Here is a 23,340-nt window from a genome sequence, read left to right as displayed (position 1 = left end):
TAACGAAAGGGCGGACCTGCTGGCCAGGACGCTGTAAAGAAAGAATGTCCAGATCCTTGGTACCCTATACAGACATGAAGCGGAAGGTCAATACTTACGTTAAGGATCTTTGGCAAGAGAAGTGGAACACCCAGATGGACAACAAGCTCTTCCAGATCCGTCCCGGGACCTGGGGGAGACCCTCCCTTCGGGGGTGAAGAACAGAAAGGAGGAATCTGTGCTGTGCAGACTGCGTACGGGGCACACTTTTTTTACTCATTCTTACTTGTTGAAGGGGGAGGGAGGCCCCTCGATGCGTTCCTGTGACGAGCCTCTCACCGTGAAACACGTGCTCCTTGACTGTTGGGATCTGCATGACGTTAGACGCAGACATTACACGGCGGTTTCTTTGAAGACTTTGTTTCGTGATGTCCCTCCGTGGGCGCTGATGGACTTCTTAAAAGAAGTGAACCTTTTTAACCAGATTTGAAGGTTTTAAACTATAGAAGTTTTTTTTTTTAACTTTGGAGTGGAAAGTTTGAAGTGGTGACTCGTTTTAATTGGTTGTTTTTTTAGCCTTGTAGTAGTAATTGACGCGGCGATAGCCTTGAGATGGCCTTAGTGGTCGGCGAGGCTCTAAGCACCCATAATTTCATTTCATTTCATTTACCCAAACTGCATCCCCTCCTCTTGGACTCCGCATTCAGCCACACATTGAAAATGCTGATCTGGATGTTGGCGGCATCTCAGATTTCTCCAAGTTCCCCCAACAGCCTACCATGGACCTTTAAAAACAACTGAGGTCCGATTCGATCTGGCCTCGTACCCATAAAGACTCCACCAGTTCACTGGCCTACAGAACTTACTTTCAGAATTCTGCCACAAATTCCCCACTTTTCAGAAAATCTTCACAGACGGTTCCAAGTCCGAGGACGGAGTCGCTGCATCTGCGTTCTGTCCTCCCTTTCCTGACCAGACCTCAACTGAACACATCTTATCTGACAGCTCAGTGTACACTGCAGAACTGAACGCACTGGTTCTGGTGGTAAAAATGGTTCTCTTTTCGAAACAAAAGAGCTTCATGATCTTTTCCGACTCCTTGTCAGCCCTGGAGGCGATCGCCTGCAGGAATCTTAACTCATCCCAAACTGCAGGAATTCTATGATGCTTTTACTCTCATAATGAAGAAACGATATGATGTTGTGTTGGCCTGGGTTCCCGACTGTGTTGGCATTCGTGGTAACAAAAGGGCAGCTGGCCAAGAACGCTGCAAAGGAAGAATTATCGAGATCCTTCGCACCATACACAGACATGAAGCAGAAGATGAACACTAATGTTAAGGATCTTTGGCAAGAGGAGTGGAACACCCAGACGGACAACAAGCTGTTCCAAATCCGTTCAGACCTAAAAGAGACCCTCACATTGGTGGTGAAGAATAGAAAGGAGGAGTCTGTGCTGTGCACAGGATTTGGGGGTAATAAATCACAAAAAATTCTAGCACAAAAGCTATGGGTGATACAGAAAGAAAGTAAACGTTTTTGTGAAAGAAAATGAGTGTAGATTCTACTTCTGGGCTTTTTTTTCCAATTAGGTTGATTGTAGATACTGTTCAGGCATGTAAAGTCAAGATAATAATTTTTGTGCAACAAAAAAAGTCTATTTCCACCTCTACATAATGACATCCATAAAGAAAAAAAACAAATACAGTTAGAAATAGCATGCCTATTGTCAGATTATACCTGTAGAAGAAATTAAAACAGGCTATAAATTTATAAAAACAAATCACAGCTCGTGCAGACATGTAAATAAATCACTGTCCCAACAATCAAAAGGTGGGTAAAGTCAACGTAAAAGGTGAATCACGGTCTCAGAAACTGAGCTGGCAAGCTTTCTGACAGCAAAGAGCGTTTGCAGGTGAGAGGGTGAAGTTCTTTATGAGATTCACTCCTTTCAAGTTAAAGTGTCTGCAGTACATCCGGTTTGCCACCTCTTCAAACAAGTCATCCATCTGATTCAGCGGGGGGGAAAAAAGCGTTAAAGACGAAAAGCATGTTTCACATCCAGTGCAGGTTCAGCCCTGCGTTTTGTGAAAATCGTGGAGCATTGGCAGTTGTCGATTTCACAGTCTGCATTGAACTGTGAGAACACTCTTCCCAAAAGCCACGCCCCCTTGATGACCTCTGGCTGGCATTCGACCTATCATCTTACATCACTCCTCTCCCTCTCCTCCCCTTCTTCCAACACTTGCTGCACATATTCTGTCAGTCATAGCTACTTGTTCAAAAACGCTGTCTGATTGGATGGATGGACTGAATTACCATCAAATGGGCTGTCAGTTTCATCACTGTTGTCAATCACCTTCGTTTTCAAACCAATCATCAGACAAGAGAGACCCTTCTCCATCGTGAATGCTGTCCACAATCACAAGCAGAGCTTTCAGAATTGTGTAAATCTGCTGACTGTGAGTATTTGCTTTACTGGACACAGTTTTTCTGTGCCTTTTTTTGCACATGATGCAACCCCCTTTTCCACATGCATAACACTTTACAGTTAGCAAATTATTATCAAGTAGGAGGAAGGTGGCAGAATGGTTAAGACGCTCAGCTGCCAATACAGAGAGTCCGTGAGGGTGTGGGTTCGAATCCCGCTCTCGCCCTTTCTCCTAAGTTTGACTGGAAAATCAAACTGAGCGTCTAGTCTTTCGGATGAGACGATAAACCGAGGTCCCGTGTGCAGCACGCACTTGGCGCACTGAAAAAGAACCCATGGCAACGAGAGTGTTGTCCTCTGGCGAAATTACGTAAAATGAAATCCACTTTCATAGGTACACAAATATGTAAGCATGCACTCAAGGCCTGACTAAGCGCGTTGGGTTATGCTGCTGGTCAGGCATCTGCTCAACAGATGTGGTGCAGCGTGTATGGATTTGTCCGAACGCAGTGACGCCTCCTTGAGAAAGTGAAACTGAAACTGAAACTATCAAGTAGAAAGGGGTCTTCTACCTGATGTATTTTCATTTGAATAGTATTTTTATAATCCAGACACATCAAACTCACTGATCAGAGTCCGTTTATGTGGATTGAACCAAACTCCAATGAAGGAAAAATCAGAACATATGTAGAATGTCTTTTGGCACTATGGCAGTACTTTTTGTAGGACGTCAGCTGACATCTTATAGGTACTGGTTAAAGCGATGACTTGTTTTTATTGTAATTTTTTTTTACCCTTGACTTGCAGTTGGTATTAATGTGGTGATAGCTTTGAGATGGCCTTAGTGGTCGGCAAGGCTCTAAGCACCATAATTTGATTTGATTTGAAACCCTTGCCTCTCTTTTTTTTTCTCTTTATTAAGGACTGTTATCATCAGTTACGATTTGGCCATGCAGGTAGTAGCTGTGGACCAGTGGTGTTCTTTTCCTGGTCACATGGAGGACTGTGCACTTCTCTGGTTGGAACTCCATGTCCCAACTTCTTTCCCAGTCTGCCAGGTGATGGAGATCCTGTTGCAGCTGTTGTTGGTCTTCTTGGGAAATGATCTGCCTGTAGAGTACTGTGTCGGCAGCAGACAGTTGTGTTGGTGCTTTCTCTGGCAGGTGAGGAAGAGGCAAGGTCCAAGCACTGATCCCAGGGGGATGCCGCCCAAGTGAATTCTGATCGTGCTCCCTCGACTACAACTGCCTGGCGTCTGTCTGAGAGAAAGTTTGCAATCCAGCAGTTGACTTCACCCCTGATGCCATAACGGTGGAGTTTGTGCAGGAGGAGGCTATGATTGACGTTGTCAGACACCTTGGCCAAATCCATAACAAGGATATCTGTTTGTCTGCCCTCCTCCATGCTGTCCACCAGTTCGCTGATAAGCTCCATGAGTTGGGTCTCGCACAATTGGCTTTTCCTGAATCCGTGCTGCTGGTTGGAAAGGATGTTGTTTCTCTCAAGATGGCCCATCACAGAGTTCACAATGATGTGCTTAAGAAGTTTGCATGAAATGCAAGTTAGGGAGCCAGGCCTATAGTTGGCAGGATCATAATGCTCCTCCTTGAATACAAGTGAGATGTGAGCATCCTTCCTGTCAGAGAGAACCTGTCTGGAGGCGACAGATGACCTGAGGATGATGGTGAGTATGGGGGCTATTTCATCCGCAAGTTCCTTCAGTATGCGGGCCCCAATGCCATCCAGTCCACTGACTTTGTGAGGGTCCAGGTTCATCAGCAGGTGTCTGACTCCCTCCTCAGTGACGCTGGTGGCATTTAGCTCTGGGTAGGCTTTTTCATCCAGGTTGCATTTTAACTGGAACTCTTCAGGTGAATTGGTCCTCCCATCTCCAAAAACAGATTGGAATTGGTGATTCAGGGCCTCTGCTTTTCCTTTCGGTTCGGTAAGTAGGGTCCCATTGGTGCAGCTCCTGTATTTGAGTTTTTGTGGTGTTTTATAAATGACCAGAAACACTTTGGTTGCCGGCCACTCTCACTGTCCTCAACAGTCAGGATATTATTGATGTCGCTCCAATAGGCCCAACGCATCTTCCTTTGCACTTGGCGTCTAAGTTCTCTCACTTTGGACCTCAGCTCCTCTATTCCCTGCTTCTTCAGTTCCAATACTTGTAGGCTGGAAATTGTTTGTATGCGTCAGCTTAAGGGGGATATGTGTTTTGATTGCCCTATGGAGTGCAGCCTTAAAAACATGAGCCAGAGATATTCTGAGTTGGCTGTGTCTTTTTGTCGGCCATTTCAATTGTCAGGGTGTTGACCATTTCTCTCAAGCTGTCCCAGTCAGCCTTCCTGTATGAGGGGATGGACCTCACCACCTGTTTTCTCTTCTGCAGTTGTATGCTGAATTTGGCATAGACAATGTAATGGCCCCAAAGTCCTGGCATTGTTTCAACTCTTGGGACCATTTGGGGGTGTTGGTGATGAGATCCAGTATGTTGCTCCCTCTTGTAGGTTCTTTGACCATCTGTTCAAGGCCATGGTCGCTGAGAATGTCCATAAGCTTTTGATGGAGATCTGGAGAGGAACACTTTGGCTTTAAGGTCTGGGTAGACCATTCCCATCCAGGAAAGTTCAGGTCACCACCTATCAAATTGCAGGCATTAGGGATCCCTGATGCTCTGATGATGGACAATTCTAGCTGGAGTAAGCTATCCCTCTCGGAGCAGTGCAGTCTATAGTATGAACAGAGATAGAGAGACAGTCTTCAGTAATTTTCAACCTAGCCCACAGAATCTCACACTCTGTCAAAAGTTCTGGCACTACAGAGCTGTTGAAGATTGTGTGTACTGCGATCAAGACTCCCCCACCATTTATGTTTCTGTCTCTCCAATACTCTTGGTAGATGTCATTCATATTTGCAGGGAAGATTTCAGCATCCGATATGCTGGAGTCTAGCCATGTTTCCACTCCAAAGATGACATCTGGCTTGGTACTATCCAGGAGGCAGCCAAATTCTGCCTTTTTACCAGTGATAGATTGGAAGTTTATGTTTAGAATTCTAAGAGGTCTGCTAACTCTCTTGTCATGTAGACTAGCTGTGATAGGCATTGATGTATGGCTTGGCTTGAAGTTTGTTTCAGCCGGAGTGCTGCAAGAGTTGGAGGACAGGTCTGGGAGCATTGACAAAGGAAGTCCTCTTTTTACCAAAAAATATTTCTTTTGTCATCAGAGTTGGTTTGTTGTCTTTTCTCAATGCAAATCTAAGAGAAATATGAGAGAGAAACAGAAACGAGAAATGGGGAAAATGATAATAATGATCATGATAATGACAGTGGCGTTAGCAAAGACATCAACAATAGATGGTGAAGGTGATGATACAATTCTGGTTTAAAAAAGTGTGAATGTACATGTATGTGTATGTCAGTGAGTGTGTGTGTGTCCTATGTGTGTTTACTTGGTTGGTTGATTTGGCCTTCTTTCACTCTGTTTTTAAAATATTTTCATGTTCCAAGTGTCTTCTATGAAACTGAGAATCTATTTTCAGTGTAATCTTGCTTGCAAAAAGATGCTGACACAACTGATGAACAAATGGGCAATCATGAAATGAAGAACATTCTAAATAGATGTGACAGAAAAGGTTGCGTCACAGCAAACATCAAAACTATTTGGTCCAGTTTTCATGCGCCCTGCGTGAGGGTAAAGCATTGTGAAACACCTTTTTTGCTGTCACATTTATGTAGAAAGTTGAATCATTTTGATGTTAATCCCAGCATCCAAGAAAGATTCGGTTCATGTCACATCATATCAAATATCATATCATATCATGTACCATAGATCTTATCATATCATATATATTATATTATATTATATTATATTATATTATATTATATTATATTTCTGTTTCAGTTATGCACATTGCCTGAATTTCATTGTTTGCTATTGATTTCCGAAGTAAATCCCAAAGTAACTCATTATGTTACTGATCAGTCATGTTACAAATGGGTCATCTGTGGGGAAAGTCAGGGGAGCTAACTGGCTGTACTGAGTTCATGAATGAATGATGCTCAAAATTTGCAGTTATTGTTATAACCATATTCTGTATACTGCATCTCAGTGTATGGCTGCGCTTTACTATTGTTTGACAAGCAACTGTGATCTCCACACTTTCAGAATTGTGTCCAATGTTTGTATGTATATCCATCTTCATTTGGGGTACTTTTGCCATATTTTTTTTTCTTTTTTTTCTTCTATTTTTACTGTATATGTTTTTTTGTGTTTTTTTTTATTTGTGTGTTTTTTCCCCCTTTAAATGTATGTATGTATGTTTGTATGTATGTGTGCTATAGCATAAGATTTGAATTTAAAAAAAAGTTAAATTAAAAAACAAAAACAAATGTAAAGCACAGCTTCTCAAGTTTTGGTCTTATTAATCATGCTGATGTACATTGTGGCAGATTTTTTCTTGTTTTCGAAATACTGAACCAATATATGGGAATTTCTTCATGCGATGTATAATCCTTATGTATGGAGAATAGACTGTACACGATAGAGTAGGTAAAAGCAAAATTAAATGTTAGAGTATGTGAATGTTTGAGTGGTGTTGGTGCTACAGGGTGCACAGGAGCTGTCATCATCCATGTCCTCGGAGGACCTACACCTGATGGAGAATGAGGAGATGCTGTCCACCTGCCTGGCTGCTCTCAGGGACATTGTGGGTGAGGCTGTGCCTAGGGAGGAGCTGGTTCGTGTTGCTCTTGCAGCTGATTATGACGTCAACAGAGCTGTCAACTACTTCTTCTTTTCCTCTTAGTGAGGACTGCTGTTGCTGTATTCTGTTCTTCTTCATGTGGGTGTGTGACAAAATGTGCGCAAGTCAGGGTGGGTTTGAGAGCAGTGTGTGTGTGTGTGTGTGTGTGTGTGTGTGTGTGTGTGTGTGTGTTAATGTTTGCTCTTTCAATGTTGGTCCAAATACACAATGCAGGTTGGTTGGTTTTTTGTTGTTGTTTTTTTTTCCACTCTCCCAGCAACGCCTATAAATAATTGTAAACATTTTAAAAGCATAGATTTATTCATTGGTTAGATCTCTTGGGCAGTCATCCATTCACACATATAAACAGCATTTATTTCTGTTGAAACAAGAAGCCAAACTGAGAAGGAAGATGGGCACAAAGAATCCTCTGATGTGGAAGGAAGTCAGTTCACAGATAGTGTTGTGTTAGGGACTTGTTGGTTCCTAGGTATTAATATGAGACAGTATTAGATGGACTTTTGTTTTTGCTGTTTGAACAATAACATTTCATCACTATGATGGACATAGTTATTTCTTGGCTCAGCCTTGTACACATCTTATCTAACAAGTTAAAGGTTACAAAGACAGTAGAAATGATAATAATTATCTGTCAGTGAAAAACTACCTATTTTGTAGCCACATAACATTTGGTTGGCATGTTATCCTTCTTGTTGAATGTCATATTGTGGTTTATTTTCTGTTGCTTTAGCAATGATAGATCTTAGTTCATATGTAGTGGTTATCAAAGTATATCACATGCTTTTCAAAGATAATATATAAAACAGGAAGGTTGAAAGAGTAGAGCACAATTGAGACTGTGGCTCATCTGAGACTGATGCATATAAAGCATTGCTCAGGTTTGTTTTTTTGTAAGTTCTTATTTTGACACACAATGTATTTGACACTGAAGCCATGCAACATTAAATCACATTGCCCAGTTAGGAGAGAGGAAAGAAATACTGGTAAATGGTTTGTATAAATGGTATTAGATAATTGATTTGAGTTGACATGATGATTTGCTTGATTTTCAGAAGTCAAGAGAATCGATAAAATTAATAAAACATCAGAACCATTCATAAACTTTCACTGACCGATTTCACTTACTGGCTTGACATTGTAGCATCAAGCACATCTTGTTAGCCATTTTGACATAACTGCATTAGGCATTTCTTTCTTTTTATTATATATTGATGCAATAGCGGAGTGGTTAAACTACTTTAAGTGTTTGACTTTAAATCTGAGGGTCCCCAGTTCGAATTTTGGTAACAGCACCTGGTGGGTAAAGGGTTGAGATTTTTCCGATCACCCAGGTCAACATGTGTGCTGACCTGCTAGTGCCTGGATCCCTTTTGCCTTGAGATGGCCTCAGTGGTCGGCGAGGCTCTAAGCACCATGATTTGATTTGGTTCCCTTTCATGTGTCAAGCAAAAGATTAGATATGCGCATTTAAGATCCAGTCATCCATGTCCGCATTTGGTGGGTTATGGAAACAAGAACTTAACCAGCATGCACACCCCCCCCGAAATGGAGTGTTGCTGTTACATGGCAGGGTAAATAAACAAAACGGTCATACACATAAAATGTCACATGTCTGTCTGTGTGTATATATGCATGTCTGAATTCTGACTGAATGACACAGGAAATGAATGATGAGCGCCCAAATGCAGCCATCAGTCGGCTCTACCCAGGTAGGCAGCCTGTTGTGCAAATGACCCGGAGTTTGCAAAGCACTTAGAGCTTGGTCTCTGACCTAGGATAGGTGCTATTGAAGTATCCATAACATTCATCCATTCATTCATATATTGTATTTTTTAGGAGAGCATTCTTGTAAGTGGTGGTTGACATTTTTATTTTGATACAGCTAAAAACAGTCCGGAAGGTGTCAGTTTGAAAAAGTTGGAAATCATTGAAATGTCACTGTCAGAATGACATATTGTTAACTGATCGTAGTAGTGACAATGATGTGTTTGGGGATGGTATTCATGGGAGGGATGCTGCAGTAAAAAGAAAAAGAAGAAAAAAAGAAAGGAGAAAGCAGACACACAGTTGTTTTAGTTTGTTAAATTTCTTCGAATCTGTTTGATCTTTAATGCATAATAAAATACTTACACTTGCAGCTTGAAGTCATGCACAGTTCCACAAAGAAACAAGCCACGAATGAGAAGTTGAAAGTGATACTGTGCTGCATATGGGAATGTGGGAGGCAAAAGATGGTGTCCGCAGAACTGGTTGGACACTTGACATTTCACTGTCTCTTTGTATGGTGTGGTGTAAGTCACATATTCACAGAAACACATTGCACACAAAGATAGTTTCCTTTTGCAAACAGAAGTGTATGCTTTTCTTTGCATATGTCCTTATTAATGTATGAATATATTTCTTCATGCTTATAGATTTGCCAGTTATTTACAGGTATATAAACTGTGTGGTTAAAAAAAAAAGCATAAGTATGTGGGTGGTATTATCAGACTTGATTTTTGGTGTACATATGTTTATGTATATATTTATGTTTGGAATGATTAGGTATGTGTGTGTTTGTGTGATATTACTTTTTGTTCTCAGAAAAACTGTAAAGAAAGAAACTAACCTCTGTTACAGATTGCTAACATTCATTTTACAGTAAACATAGAAAACATTCTCTATTCTTTTTTAGTTGTTGATTATTTTTTGGCAGTATACATTGCATGGCCTGCTCATTTCTTTGTTGATTGCTTCTTTGTGAACACTTGCTTTCTTTTTCAAATAGTGATATATTTGTTTGCCTTTTTATTTCTTGTTTGTTTCTTCAGGAATGCTAAATATTGTCATGCTTGCATGCACACTCACACACATGCGTACTCGCACACGTGCGTGCACGCGCACGCACACGCACACACACACACACACACACACACATATATATATATATATATATATATATATATATATATATATATATATACTGAAAGTGATTGGACCACACAAAAATGAAAGAAAATGGGAAAGAGATCTACTGTTAGATGACCCCTAAACTAAGACAGCACCAGGCACAAAGTAAACCATACAATTCACTGAATTGGAAACAAGAAATTCAGTTTAATTTTCTTTCATACACCAAGTGAATTTCTTTCATACACCACGTTATTGTAGAAACTGGAAACAGAGAAAAAGTATTTTGCTTTCAAAGTTTCATTACAGTTGTGAATGGTCTTATGAGTGGCATTGAAATAAAGTGGCAGAAAATACATGACACAAACTTTTGATTTAAACTATTGCTTCTGACTATGCTTTGAACAGAACAAAAACAAGGCAAAAGCTGCCTCATTATGTCACAGGGGTGAGCATGTGTGAAAGAAAGGCTCATGTCTTTCAGGTAAGTGGAAACATGTAAATGCGCTTTTCCATTTCATTTAAGAAAACAAAAAAAAGCTTATGTCCGTTGGGCTTGACTGCTGCAGAAAAGCCCCAGAGGCCAGTTCTGAGATCAGTGCAAATAGGGAGGGAAAATGTGGGAGGGATAAAGGGGTGAGACTTCGTTATGATGCCAGAAAGGGCTGTTTCGACATCTGCTTATTTGATGACAAAATCACCCCCTTTTCATTTGTATGTTTAAAAAAAAAAAAAAAAGTTGATATTGTGCTGTGCAGAACAAAGAATGATTGGTGATTCCTGCACTGTTATTGGGGTTTGTAAACATTTTTTCATCAGCTTTAGGGGGGCTTTGCCTCCCAGCCCCCCAGTGAGGAGTCACCTTTCTATCACACCAGGGGCTTTTGCACCCACCCACATCCCCTCCCAGTTCTGGTAGCTTTTTTGATTCAATCCATCTCACATCTCTGTATGAAGGGCAGCTGGATGCTTGATGCAAGTGGCCACAAAAAGCTAGGATTTCCACAGAGGGAACAGCAGGAGGGAAGGGAGGGGAAAGAAGACAGGTCAACAGATGACAAAGTGAGTGTATTTTTGTTGCTGCCATGGGGAGTCTTTAATTCAGTGGATGAAAAAGAGGATTAAGATTTTACATGAGAATCAACATTGAGGTCCTTCGTACAAATGAGACTAGTCTTATAACATAAGTTTGAAATACTGATGTGGAACATCAGTGCAGGGCTCCTGTGACATTTTGTCAGTGAGGTGATATCACACACCAATACCAGGTCTGCAGGAACGTTTAGCCTACTTGGAATGGAACTCAAATACTTTCAGTGAAGGTGTGATGTTTGCGTTTGTGTCTGGATTCTTTTTTAGTTAATAGCACAAGATTCTGGGTACTGCATTGCTCAGGTCACTGTCCTCTGTGCGGCCTCTCCATATTTGTTTCAAATCTTATAAAAAATATTGCACTATTGCACTGACCTGAGTTTGGCCATTTGTACATTTTTTGCGGGTGTCACCTGAATTAAGGTCAGGTAGAACTTGTTTATTATGCATGTGGTTGTGTGTACTTGTGGCCATGCTGGTTTATTTTAATTGGGAGAGAGAGGACTGCAGCCGAACCTAGGGTGTAAGGCATATAGAGTGCACTTGAGTAGCATGGACTGATGTGGTTTGGAGCAGCGAGAGAGAGAGGTTAAGTCTGAGATTATAGACATGTTTATTTTTAATACTTCATTATTATGCAACCCTTGCACTACCAGTTTTTCAGAGTGAGTTTAAAAAAAAAATCATAATCATGACAAAAGCATTTAAGATACTAACTTAATTGTACTTTCCATCCTTTCTCTTTTCCATATGTGACAAAAAACAATGAGTTGTATATGCACAGACACATGTACATACATTATGTTTGCAAAATTATTGTCAAAAACTGTGTGTGTGATGATAAATGAACAAGTGCAATGATAAGGTTCTGTTGATCGTGAAAAAGGTTTCAGATATATATCAACAGTTTTTTGTGTTTGCAGTATGGTTGACTGTGGTGGTTGACATTTGGTTTTTGTAAAATTGAACCTGTACAATATTTTCCAGTTTTTGTTTGTCCTGTTTGTATCAGCTGTTCATTAGCGTGTTTCTCATTGTGCATTTGGCAAACAGTCGGGGGGGGATATGACTGAAATGCTTACAGGTTTAATTACACATACTATACCCTGACCCACTGGTGCAGACTCTGGCAGGGGTCTGATTTCCTGTCCTGTGCAAACTACTACCCCGCTGAAAGGGAGAAAACAAAAGTAGATGCAGGTTCCCCCCGCCCCCCGATCCCCCAAGTATATTACCTCCCCTGTGCATGCCTGTAGAGTGTCCTCTTCTTCGAGCAGCCATCTTCAATCCCTGACCTGTGCATCCAAGTGGGTGTCATTTTTGCATTTTCTTATTGTCTGTCATTTCGTTGACGATGTGGAGTTGCATATTGTCATGTTTTTTAATAGGACATGGGACTGTCTTGCATGTTTGGGCAATTGGGCTAAGATTAAGCCTAAATTGCCCTCGGTAAGAGGACAAGCAGGCCCCACTTCTTCAGCTCTTGCAAACACCTCTGCTCCTCCTCTTCTACTTCTTCCTCCCTCTACTCCTCCATCACCACCCACACTTCCTCCTGTGTTGTACTTGACTGACACTCGCTAAAACCAGGTTTTTACCAGGTCGCATCGGAATGCACTAACCATACTCGACCCTGTCGGCCTGCAGGGCCAGAGCCATCTTGTTTTGTCTCTTTTCCATCACACAATACACACATGGATGCAGGATCCTCTCTGAAGACCTGTACCATAGTTAGACCCCCGTTGCGAAACAGGGGACATACCATACACTGCAAGCCAACAGACTAACCTCCCTCCCTACCCCCACCCTCTTCATTCATCCGTGAGGCTGGCCATGTCCACTGTGACACCATCTTGGACATTGGCAAGGCCATGCTTGTGTAGGGATGCCCTATCACTATTTAGGGAGGATGGAGGCTCACCAGGAAACGTGCAACTCACACATCTCATCCAGCCATCCCCTCTGCAGTGACCAAGGCACCAAGGGATGTATCTATTACCTCCTTTGCTAAACTCCCTTGGACCTACCTAGCAAGGCACTTAAGGCACCCTTACTGACAGCTGAGAGTGGTTCTTTCTCTCATTTTCATTGGGCCTTTCTTGCTCTGCTTCTCAGGCATGCACCACCCAACATTCTTGGCATCCCCCACACCTGCATACACTCCTTCGCAGGATACCAACCCACGTTTAATTAGTATTGATATGAAGACAGTCTATTATAAACTATTATAAACCTAATTATAAAAAAAAGATATAGAAATATATACACACACATGCATGTGTTACACTTGGCCTATAATTGTATGGCCATGTGCATGTGTGCATATGTCTACAGATATGTGTCAGTACATACATACTTGCTGTTATATTTTCTCTCCTAATCACTCTTCTATCTGGTGTTCATATATCTTTGTATATTTATACACACTGATATGCTCTTACACTAGGTAGGTCCAGTCGCTATATAATGCTGTAAAACAGTGGCTGACGGACCATATTTTTATCACTTTTCACTACACCATAGCAAGTGCAATACAGTATACTGTATACATCGATTTTTGGATCAGTGGTTTCAATACCCGGCTTTGTAAAGGCTTGTCACAGAATACAAAATTCAAATCAATTGTGTGTATACTAAAGAGGTTACAACCTTTCCGATAATCCAAATGATGCCTGTCCATCAGTTGAAACCTTGACCATTTTCGCAGCACCGCCAAGACGTCCCAGTCTCATCAGAAGGTCAATGCGATCACAAGTGCACATGCAGGGGCGGAGCTAGACGCCTCTTCAGTCAGAGTGCACAAAGTCTGGTCCTCCTTGCTAGCCTTCACACACTTCAGGTGGCTCAAAGTCTCATGGATGCTCCTTACTGGAAGAACTCAGCTAGCTTCTTCATAACACCTCAAGGGGCATCATCTCAGCAGTAGTTCTCCAACAAGCCATCTCCACATCCAGGAAATAGATTAGGTGAGCCCTCCACCTTGTCATGTCATTCTGTACCAGTTGGTCACAGTATAGACTGTATGATTAAAAGGACTGGGGTTTTTTTCCGCCTAAAATAGAGTTTAATCTAACATACTTACTGTGACCCACATTAAAGACCCTCCCATCCTTCCTACTTCTCTTTTCTGTATATTGTACAGTTTATGGCTAAATGCTGTCAGAAGAGGGTGCTCTACAGGCACTCACAGGGGAGGTAATGTACTGGGGGGAAGTAACAAGTCATGTCTACTTTAGTTTTTTCCCCCCCTTCAACGGGGTAGTAACACAGGACAGGAAATCCGACCCATACTGGAGTCTGCATCTGTGCGTCATGGTAAGTATGTTAGATTAACGTAATTTTACAGGGAAAAAATTTCCTTTAAAGCATATTTTCATTCGCTCTTTCCAGCAAAACAATTGTTTGAATGCTTACATTTTGTTCTTCATAGCGTTCCTTTTCACCACCACATTCATAAATTTAATCAGTGGAAGTACTCTCTCTGGGTACTCATTGTTTATTGCAATGAATCAAATAGAGGCTCCTGTCATTCATTACAAGATTTAGTTGAAAAATGAGTTTACACATATTTTTCTTGACTACTTGCCAGACATGACCTGTTGTTGTTACCTGAGTGTGGTGCTGTGCATCCAGAAAGACTTGGCCCAAATGACTTAAAATCCAAGTGATGTTGCTTGATGCTTCAACTCCTGAGTGCCATCTGTCAGCCAGGTGTGTTGTTAGTAGCAGAAAACAAGCTCAGCCAGTTGTCAGTTTTTTTAGGGCTCAGAGATGCCAACTGTATTTTGTTACACTCATTCAAAGTTTGTCTGAGTTAAGCAACATCAAAATTTTCAACTACATAGCATGGTCGCATGCTTTCCTGTCATTACCCAGATGCTTTAGACCAATCAATCACAAGACCAGGGCAGTCACTAATAACCTTGGTCTCATGTGATGATGCTCAGCTAATCATGTGCATGTTTACATTGAAACAGCAATGAGTAGACCAATCAGCTTATCATTTGCCAGAACTAGAGAGAACGTGGCTGAATCAAGTTGTGTCTCAGTCAAACAGTGTCTGTGCCCACTGGATTAAAACGATGGAGTGCAAGGAAGGAACAAGTGACTCGAAACAGAGAAAGTCAGCCATGGATTCTGATTGTGAGAAACAAGACGGACAAAGACCAAGGAAGCGACACAGTGCCACAGATTTGACAGCTGTAAAGAAGCAGCGGCATAAATAGAAGTTTTGCCAAACTTACACTGAGAAAATATGTGCATCGTGCTCTCCATTTGTGGAGTGTTCCTGCCAAATTCAAGATGTTCCTTCCAATTTTCCTGATTGTTCCTACAAACAGTTGACAAGGGTTGGCATCTATGAGGGCTGTTCTCATGAAGGGAGGAATTTTAGAAGTCATGTCTGGTAGTAGTTCAGGTAGTAGTGACACTTGGGAGTAAAATCAATTAAAACCAAAGATCTTCAACAGTCTTTTGTCCCTTTTTGTTTCTTGAGATATTGATATTCTCTGTGTGTATATATATATGTATGTATAATATATATATATATATATATATATATATATATATATATATATATATTATCTATATAGATATCTGTATCTGTGTGATTTCACACACATTACACGTATACTGTTAGCTTGTGTGATCTCTTTTCACCTAACAAAGTATATTGAGGTGAGAAGTAATTAGCCAAGTCTTCTTTTTGTTTCTTGAGATATTGATGATATTCTGTGTGTGTGTGTGTGTGTGTACACACACACACACACACACACACACACACACACATATATATATATATATATATATATATATATATATATATCTGTGTGTGTGAATAGTGATTTCACACACTTGACACTACTGTTATCTTGTGTGATCTCTTTTCACATGATATGATGAGAAGTTATACGCCATGTCTGATTGTAGTCATGTTAAGGGCTTTCATGATACTGGGGAATTAAAAAAACAAAACAAAAAACAACCTAAAGCAAAGATTTTCACTTTTTTCCTTTTGTTAATTTAAATATTGAAACATTTTTCTTAACACTCTCTCACTATATGTACAGAGAGAGGGATATATATATATATATATATATATATATATATATATATATATATATATATATATATATATATGGATTTTAGTCATGTGGCATGTAATCCAGCACATATTAGAACATATTATCTTGACTTTGAGCAGTTTTTGACATGGAGATATTTTGTTTGGATACTTTCCAGCATGCATAGATTTTTAAAACTTGTTCCCTGTCTTGGATTTCTCTGTCAGATTATTATTTAGTGATATTACTTTGTCTGTACCAAAACTTTATATAAAAAGTAAGATAAGTGCTCTCATTCAGGTTTGTTTAACCAAATGTGTTGTATACATGCACTTGCCACCTTGTGTTGGAAACCATGGGAGATAATCGTGTTGGCTCGCTCTCTGCTGATTTCACTTCAAAAAGTGCATTCACCAAGCTAGATATTGTGACAGTGACATCCAGCATCATGAAGTTTTTGACAAAGCTTGACAGTGAACTTTTGATGAACAACGGTGAGAATGGTGTGAGAAACAGGTGGAAATGTGAGTGGCTGAAAAGAAAACGAAATTGGATTTAATGTTGAGAAATTGTGCAGAAAGATTGACATTGCAGGTGTGTTGTGTGCCATGTGGTTGGACTGAAGAATATGGTTTCAGCTGAAAGGAAATGCTGACAAGACATGCAAATAATCTGACACACAAAGCAGCTGGCAGTGTGTAGATAACTGCAAACATGATGGAGCAACCACATCATCTTTCATTTATGAAAAATGGACCATTACGCTTCCAACCTAACTGTGGAAACAAAAGCTGTGTTATGCTCAGTTTGGCAGAGTGCTTTATGCCATATCGTTTCGCCGATAATAGTAAAGTTTCTTTTGAGACAGACTGCTGCAGACAAACGGATGCTTCAGGATTTCACATTATCAAGAACAGCTGCTACTTCATCAGGGCTAAACTTTATCAGTCCATTATGTGGCTCAAATGACCACGGACATGGCAACCATAATCATCTTCCACCATACCTCTACCTTTCTCTTTCATGAGCAAAATACATGGTGAAGGCAGGACGGCAACAAAACAACCTCTCGCCTCATCCCTCACTCTGGATGCAGCATTGTGATGTACTGTGTTGACAGTGACTGAGTGACCCAGCTTTTTAGTGCTGGAGAACTTGAAACTGGCCACATAAAAGGAAAGTTTTTTTTTGTGTTTTAAGTTGAAAACAGAGAGAGAGAAAAAAAAGACGAAAAAAAAAACCCCTTAACAAAAGTACTTTTTCAGGCACTTTTTTTTCCACGTTGGCTCCAGCTGTGCAAGAAGTGTTGCTCCTAGTGGACAACTGAAAGTGACACCTGCAGATTTGTTGGGTTTTTTTGTTGTTGTTTTTTGTTTAAAAAAAAAATTACAAAAGGAAAGATATATAGATATATAGGTGTGTGTGTGTGTGTGTGTGTGTGTGTGGCTTCAGTATATAATATAGTTTGTTTTCATAACACGAAAGGGCATGCTTTATGTTTTGCTTTGAATGAAACTTTGTGATGCATTTCCCTTTTTACCCATTTGTAAACCTTTTGCTGATGCTGTCGTGGACACATTCTGATTCATGAAAGGCCCATCCTCTGTGAATGTTCAGATGGGTGCCAGATCTTTTCTTTGAAATTGTGTTTGTGTTGGCTATGTAGGTTAGAATTCTTCCCATTTGTCCTCTTTTTGAATGTTTTGAGATTTCACCATCATCCTTTATCTGATCACTATGTTGAGAAAATAATAGTATGGAAACAGTGTTCAGGCTTGATTCTCTGTTTCACTGAGTTTGCATAACAGCTTCTGTTTTACACACACCACAGTACTGTTCCCTTTTGTGATCGCTCATTGCTTATAAAGTGCATCTTACTGAGTACAACTCAAGAGGAAGGAAGCATATCTTTGATTAAAAACCAGACTGTCAGTCTGTGTGTGCTGCCCTGCTATCTTTCCTGTATGACAGGCTGTTGTTCTTCAGGGTAGGGCATGACTGATTTTTGACAGAGGAAGCATGATGAATGATATCATCATGGCACTGGGTGATTAACAGTCAGTAACCACAAGTATTTATCATAAAAAAGATTGCTTCACAGCTGATCATGCAGTACAAATATTTGCCAAATGTCACATAACTCATTCAGATGATTCTGTAACACATATTATTTGGCAAAGGTCACAACACTTACTCATAGTGAAAAGTCATTGGTATCAAAGATCATTTTGCTTTTATACACGTTTTTGATTTTGTTTTGTTTTGAATGCATTTTAATATTCTAAATTTCAGGTTTTCCTTTCTTTGAAGGTTCCTGCTGTTCTAAAGCAGTTGTTTTAATATGCATTATACTTTTATCCAAGAATTCATTGTGAACACTAAATCTGAGTATTGGTGTTTATAATCAGTGATAATGTTTGGGAAAGTATGGAGGGCCAGTCAAGTCCTAAGTTGTTTTCTTTTATCCTTTTTTGTTGTTACTCATTTTTAATATAAAGAATTTAGAATTGTCAAGGGTGGTTTTACTTGTTGTTTTGGTGTACTATTCAGTATCATTCAAAAAAAAATCAAATATGAATGTTTCAAATTTGATGAATGATGTGCATGTATTTGTGTGTTTTAGAGCGAGACATAAGTGCTAAATATTTTAATGAAACATTAACTTTTGCCAATATTATTTTGTCTCCTGGTGCATTTACAGAAAACAATTCTTTACAATTGCTGTTATTAGTTATGGTTGGTTGTATTTAACATGCAAGAGAGAGCAGAGAGAAAGAGAGGTGGGTTTGGGAGGAGAGGTGGGGAGGCAGAGGGGATAGAATGTGTTTGTGGTGTCTGTTTGATCTGTGGGGTTGCAAATGAGGGATGATAGTGGTCATGGCATGTAAGTTAAAACAGATTCATGTATGATATTTATAGTTTTGATTTATCAGAAGAAAAACATGTATGTGCTACTGGAAATGAAGTCTCTACTTTTGTATCCTTAAGTCAGTTACTCGGTGCAGAGGCCGTTCTGAAGAGATTGTTTGGTGATGTCTTGTATGTCCCTCCCCACCAAACACAAAAATTATTATGTAAACAAACAAAGATCTCAGGTTAGGTCACATGCATGCATTTTACTGTTTTTCTTTGGTATACATTGAGCATAAATAAAACCAGTATGTGTAGGTTGCATAGCCATTTAAAAAAAAAAAAAAAAAAAAAAAAAAAAATCACTTTTCTGTTGTTTTATCTGCAGAGGACCTGAAAAAAAAAATTGAAAACTTTTCAGTGCTATGGCTTGGTAACTATTGAACTTTGTTTGGATGGAGTGTGTTCTGTCACTTTCCTCTCGACTAAATGACAACATTGTTCACAATTGGTTGCTGAAGGAGCTGAAGGCACTTGAACACAATGATGACATTGTTCAAGTGCTGGGGGTAGTGAGAAGTATACAAGCTCCTACATATGAAGTATGTATGGGGTTTTAAGTAGATGGACTTGGAGGAGGGGATTGGGAAAAAAAACAAACAGACAGACAGACAGGGAGGAGGAGGGGATTGATGATACAAAAAAAAGAAGAAAAAAAGCTGACACTTTCTTTTTCATAAGGGAATGATAGTGCTTCCCACTGACCTCTTCACAGCAGAAAGGTGAGGAGCACAAAAGGCAAACTGATCTGACCAAGGCATGTTCACAAATCAAAACACTGGTAACATCATCATCATCATCATCATCAATGAATGACATCAAGGACATTGCAGCCACTATCTCACTGCTGTGAACAGTCAGCATCCAGTATCCAAGGGGGAATCACATCTTTCACACACAATCATTTCAACAAATCAGAACATTGATGACAATCAACATACAGATCATTACTGCATCTGTCCTGACCTGGACTGAGTGACCCCCTGTTGAAGACACTCACAGGGCTAACTAACCACAGCTGACTTGATTGACATTGATAGCACTATTGTCTGTTTGGTGGTCATAGTCGGACACAACTGACTATCACATATATATATATATATATATATGTATGTGTCTGTTTGGTCAGGAGTTAGCCATAAGTTATATGTGGGGAGGAGAAATCCACTTCAACCAAATACTGGCATCATTACCTCTATCCAAATAGAGATGAGAATCAAGGATGAATGCGTGGAGGGATCTTTTTGATGCCTTCAGTCTGTTTAGGAGGAAGGTAGCAGAATGGTTAAGATGCTCACCTGCCAATACAAAGAGTCTGTGAGGATCAGGGTTTGAATCCCACTCTTGCCCTTTCTCCCAAGTTTGACTGGAAAATCAAACAGAACATCTAGTCATTCAGATGAGATGATGAACCAAGGACCCATGTGCACCACTTGGCACACTGAAAAAGAACCCATGGCTATGAGAGTGTTGTCCTTTGGCCACATTCAGTAGAAATCCACTCTGAAAGGTACACAAATATACATGCATGCACACAAGCCTTTCAGAGTGCGTTCTTTGCAGATGTGGTGTAGCATATATGGATTTTTCTGAATGCACTGATGCCTCATTGAAAAACTGAAACTGTTTATCACTTCACCTCCTCTCCTCTCCATTGCCATCAATTTGCTCATCTGACAACCCTCTCATCATCTGAATGACACAGTGCCAGGCATCCAAAACAGCTATGTCTTGTTACAAGTATGACTCAATAGCTGAGTCCCAGTTTTGTACCCAACATGTCACCTATGATTGATTTGTCATATGGCACAATTGTCTTGTCTGCATTTGCAATTGGTTTTCCAAGAACTCTGCTGTTACCTGCTGCTTGACAATGTTGTAAACTTAAAACAGGTTTGTGCATCGCAGCATCAGGGATGCTCTCTTCATCTATACATCAAATCTCTCTCTCTCTCTCTCTCTCTCTCTCTCTCTCTCTCTGACTGTATGAGCTATTTTGCAATGTCTTTATACTCGACTGCATATACCATCTTTCATACAATTGCAAAGCATTGTTGAGGTGTTGCTTTTCCTTCTCACAACCTTTCAGTTTGGAAATGTCCCTGTCCCTGTATAATTTAACATCATCTTCAAACTTCTCTGCTTCAAACATCATGCCATTCTTCAAACCATTAACAAGAGAACAAGAATACAGTTTAAAGAATATCCCTGCAACACGGCATAAAAGACTGGTTCAATCCATGTTTGTATTATAATTCATCTTTTGTTTGACCCAGCCTTAAACACTGCCATCAAACCAACAAGCTTGCAGTTTTGTCTAAACCTTCCCTTTTTCTGCTGTCACCATCTATAAACTAAGAATCCTAAAGACAAGTTTGTGTCTTGAAAAATGTAAAGTTGACTGCCTGTAAGAAATGTTTCTCCTCCTCCTCAGGGCGTCACTGGCACCAGACAGATGTTGGATATCTTATGAAACTGATCAGATGTTTTGACTGAACATTTAATCTTTTGATTTTTCCTCATTTCTTTTTAATATGTTTATCTTTGTTCTGTAAACTATGACTGTGTGTTTGTGTGTGTGTGTGTGTGTGTGTGACACACAATGTCTATATCTGTGTGACACTGTGTATGCAGGAGTGTGAGTGCATTTGGGTATGTAAGTGGAAGGTTGGGCCTAGGTTTGTGTATTCGTGGAGGGTGGGATCTTGGCATCAGTAGGACTACCAGTTTGTATATTTGTGTAAAAGTTTGTAAGCACATATACATGTGTGGGGGTGTAGGGGGAGTTGGTGTATGTGCATGTGTGAGAGCTGGGTGTGCATTGAAGTGTGTGTGTGTTTGGATTTTGTGGGACCTTGGAGTGAAAGCAGTTGCACAAATGCATGCAAGTGCCGTATGTGTTACACCTTACGTTGCACATTGTGTGTGATGTATGCAAAAAATGTGCATGTATATGAATGTATGTATGTATGTATGTAAACAGTATGTGCAAGCCCACCAATTGAAGATCAATGTGAACGTAAGATGCACATAAAACATGCATGTCATTGTCGATGATGATAAGTGCATGTGCATATATTTACATTTCAGTGTAGACATGACGGGGCGTGGGTATGTGTGTCACAGTGTATTCACAGAGGGTATTTATGAACTGGTTCATGTGCATTATATATTTGTGTGCGTGTGTGTGTGTGCACATGCAAGCTTGTGAGGGTGTGTAAACATGTATGTGTGTGCAAATGTTTGCTGAATGTGGCCCATTTTATTTGTTTTTTATATTTCATTTACATGTCTTCCATAATATTTATATGTTCCATGCTGTTTGTTTTTATTCACTTATTTTGTTTGCGTGTGCAAATGTTTGCTGAAAGTGGCCCATTTTATTTGTTTTTTTATATTTCATTTATTTGTCTTCCATAATATTCATATCTTCCATGTTGTTTGTTTTTATTTACTTATTTATTTTGTTTATTTTATTCAAATTCTGTTTTCTGTTTTAAGATCAATATACATTTATATTTTTAGAATTCAGAAGGCTCTCAAGGCCTGACAAGAGCATAGGACCTATGCATAGGTCAGGCTTCTGCTCCTTTTTAAATCAAGTATTTTTTCAAAGCAGATGTGTTATAGCTTATATGGATCAGTCCACACGCTTCGACCCCCCCTTGAAACTGAAACTGAATGTTCTTTAATCTGTGATCACCTTTGACTTCATTTTTCAGTGTTTCATATGATTTTTCTTTCTTTTTTTAAATGAAATGGACATTGCTCAGGCTTTGAAACTACTCTTAAGTTGATGTCAGAGTTGTCCCACAGTGGCTGCGATCGAAAGGAATTCTTGTTTACTTTCTTAAAAATCATCTGTTCTTTAATGGAGTACTATCTTCACCACAAAAAAAGAACTAAAACTATTAAAAAGATATTTGAAAAAAAAAAAAAAGAGAATAAAATAAATAAATAAAATGGAATAAAAATGTACACATTTCAAATCAAACTAAACCATGATTTTCTTGACACTCTGAAAAAATAGCAAATGCTATTAAAAAAAAAAAAAATTAAAGTAATAGATTTGTCATTTGTCTGAGTGAATGTTAAAAATAATTCAAATATAATCTTAATTGAGTTATACCGGTGGACAGAAGGTTCTTTGAAACTGAAGCGGAAATGAGAAGACACGAGTTGTGTAGATGTTACTGGCAAAATATCTGCT

At 39.7% G+C, this 23,340-nt stretch overlaps 2 protein-coding genes across 5 annotated transcripts in view; one reads left to right on the top strand and one right to left on the bottom strand.

Annotated features, from left to right (window-relative positions):
* LOC143282242 (uncharacterized) overlaps positions 1–19,238 on the top strand; it is a 190,157-nt gene extending 170,919 nt beyond the window's left edge. Inside the window, exon 20 of the mRNA XM_076587843.1 lies at positions 7,021–19,238. Coding sequence (XP_076443958.1) covers positions 7,021–7,218 — 198 coding nt within the window. The 3' untranslated portion in view covers positions 7,219–19,238. The remainder of the gene's footprint in view (positions 1–7,020) is intronic.
* LOC143282248 (cys-loop ligand-gated ion channel-like) overlaps positions 12,093–23,340 on the bottom strand; it is a 250,067-nt gene continuing 238,819 nt past the window's right edge. For all 4 annotated transcript variants that reach the window (XM_076587847.1, XM_076587857.1, XM_076587851.1 and 1 more), the window contains one exon: positions 12,093–23,340. This exon is cut by the window's right edge and continues 13,825 nt beyond it. The gene's annotated coding sequence lies outside the window, so the exon portion shown is untranslated.

The sequence above is a fragment of the Babylonia areolata genome, chromosome 1 (assembly GCF_041734735.1).
Source record: "Babylonia areolata isolate BAREFJ2019XMU chromosome 1, ASM4173473v1, whole genome shotgun sequence".
Classification (NCBI taxonomy): domain Eukaryota; kingdom Metazoa; phylum Mollusca; class Gastropoda; order Neogastropoda; family Buccinidae; genus Babylonia; species Babylonia areolata.
Note: the sequence above shows the minus strand (reverse complement) of the source record. Positions and strands in the feature narration are given on the sequence as shown.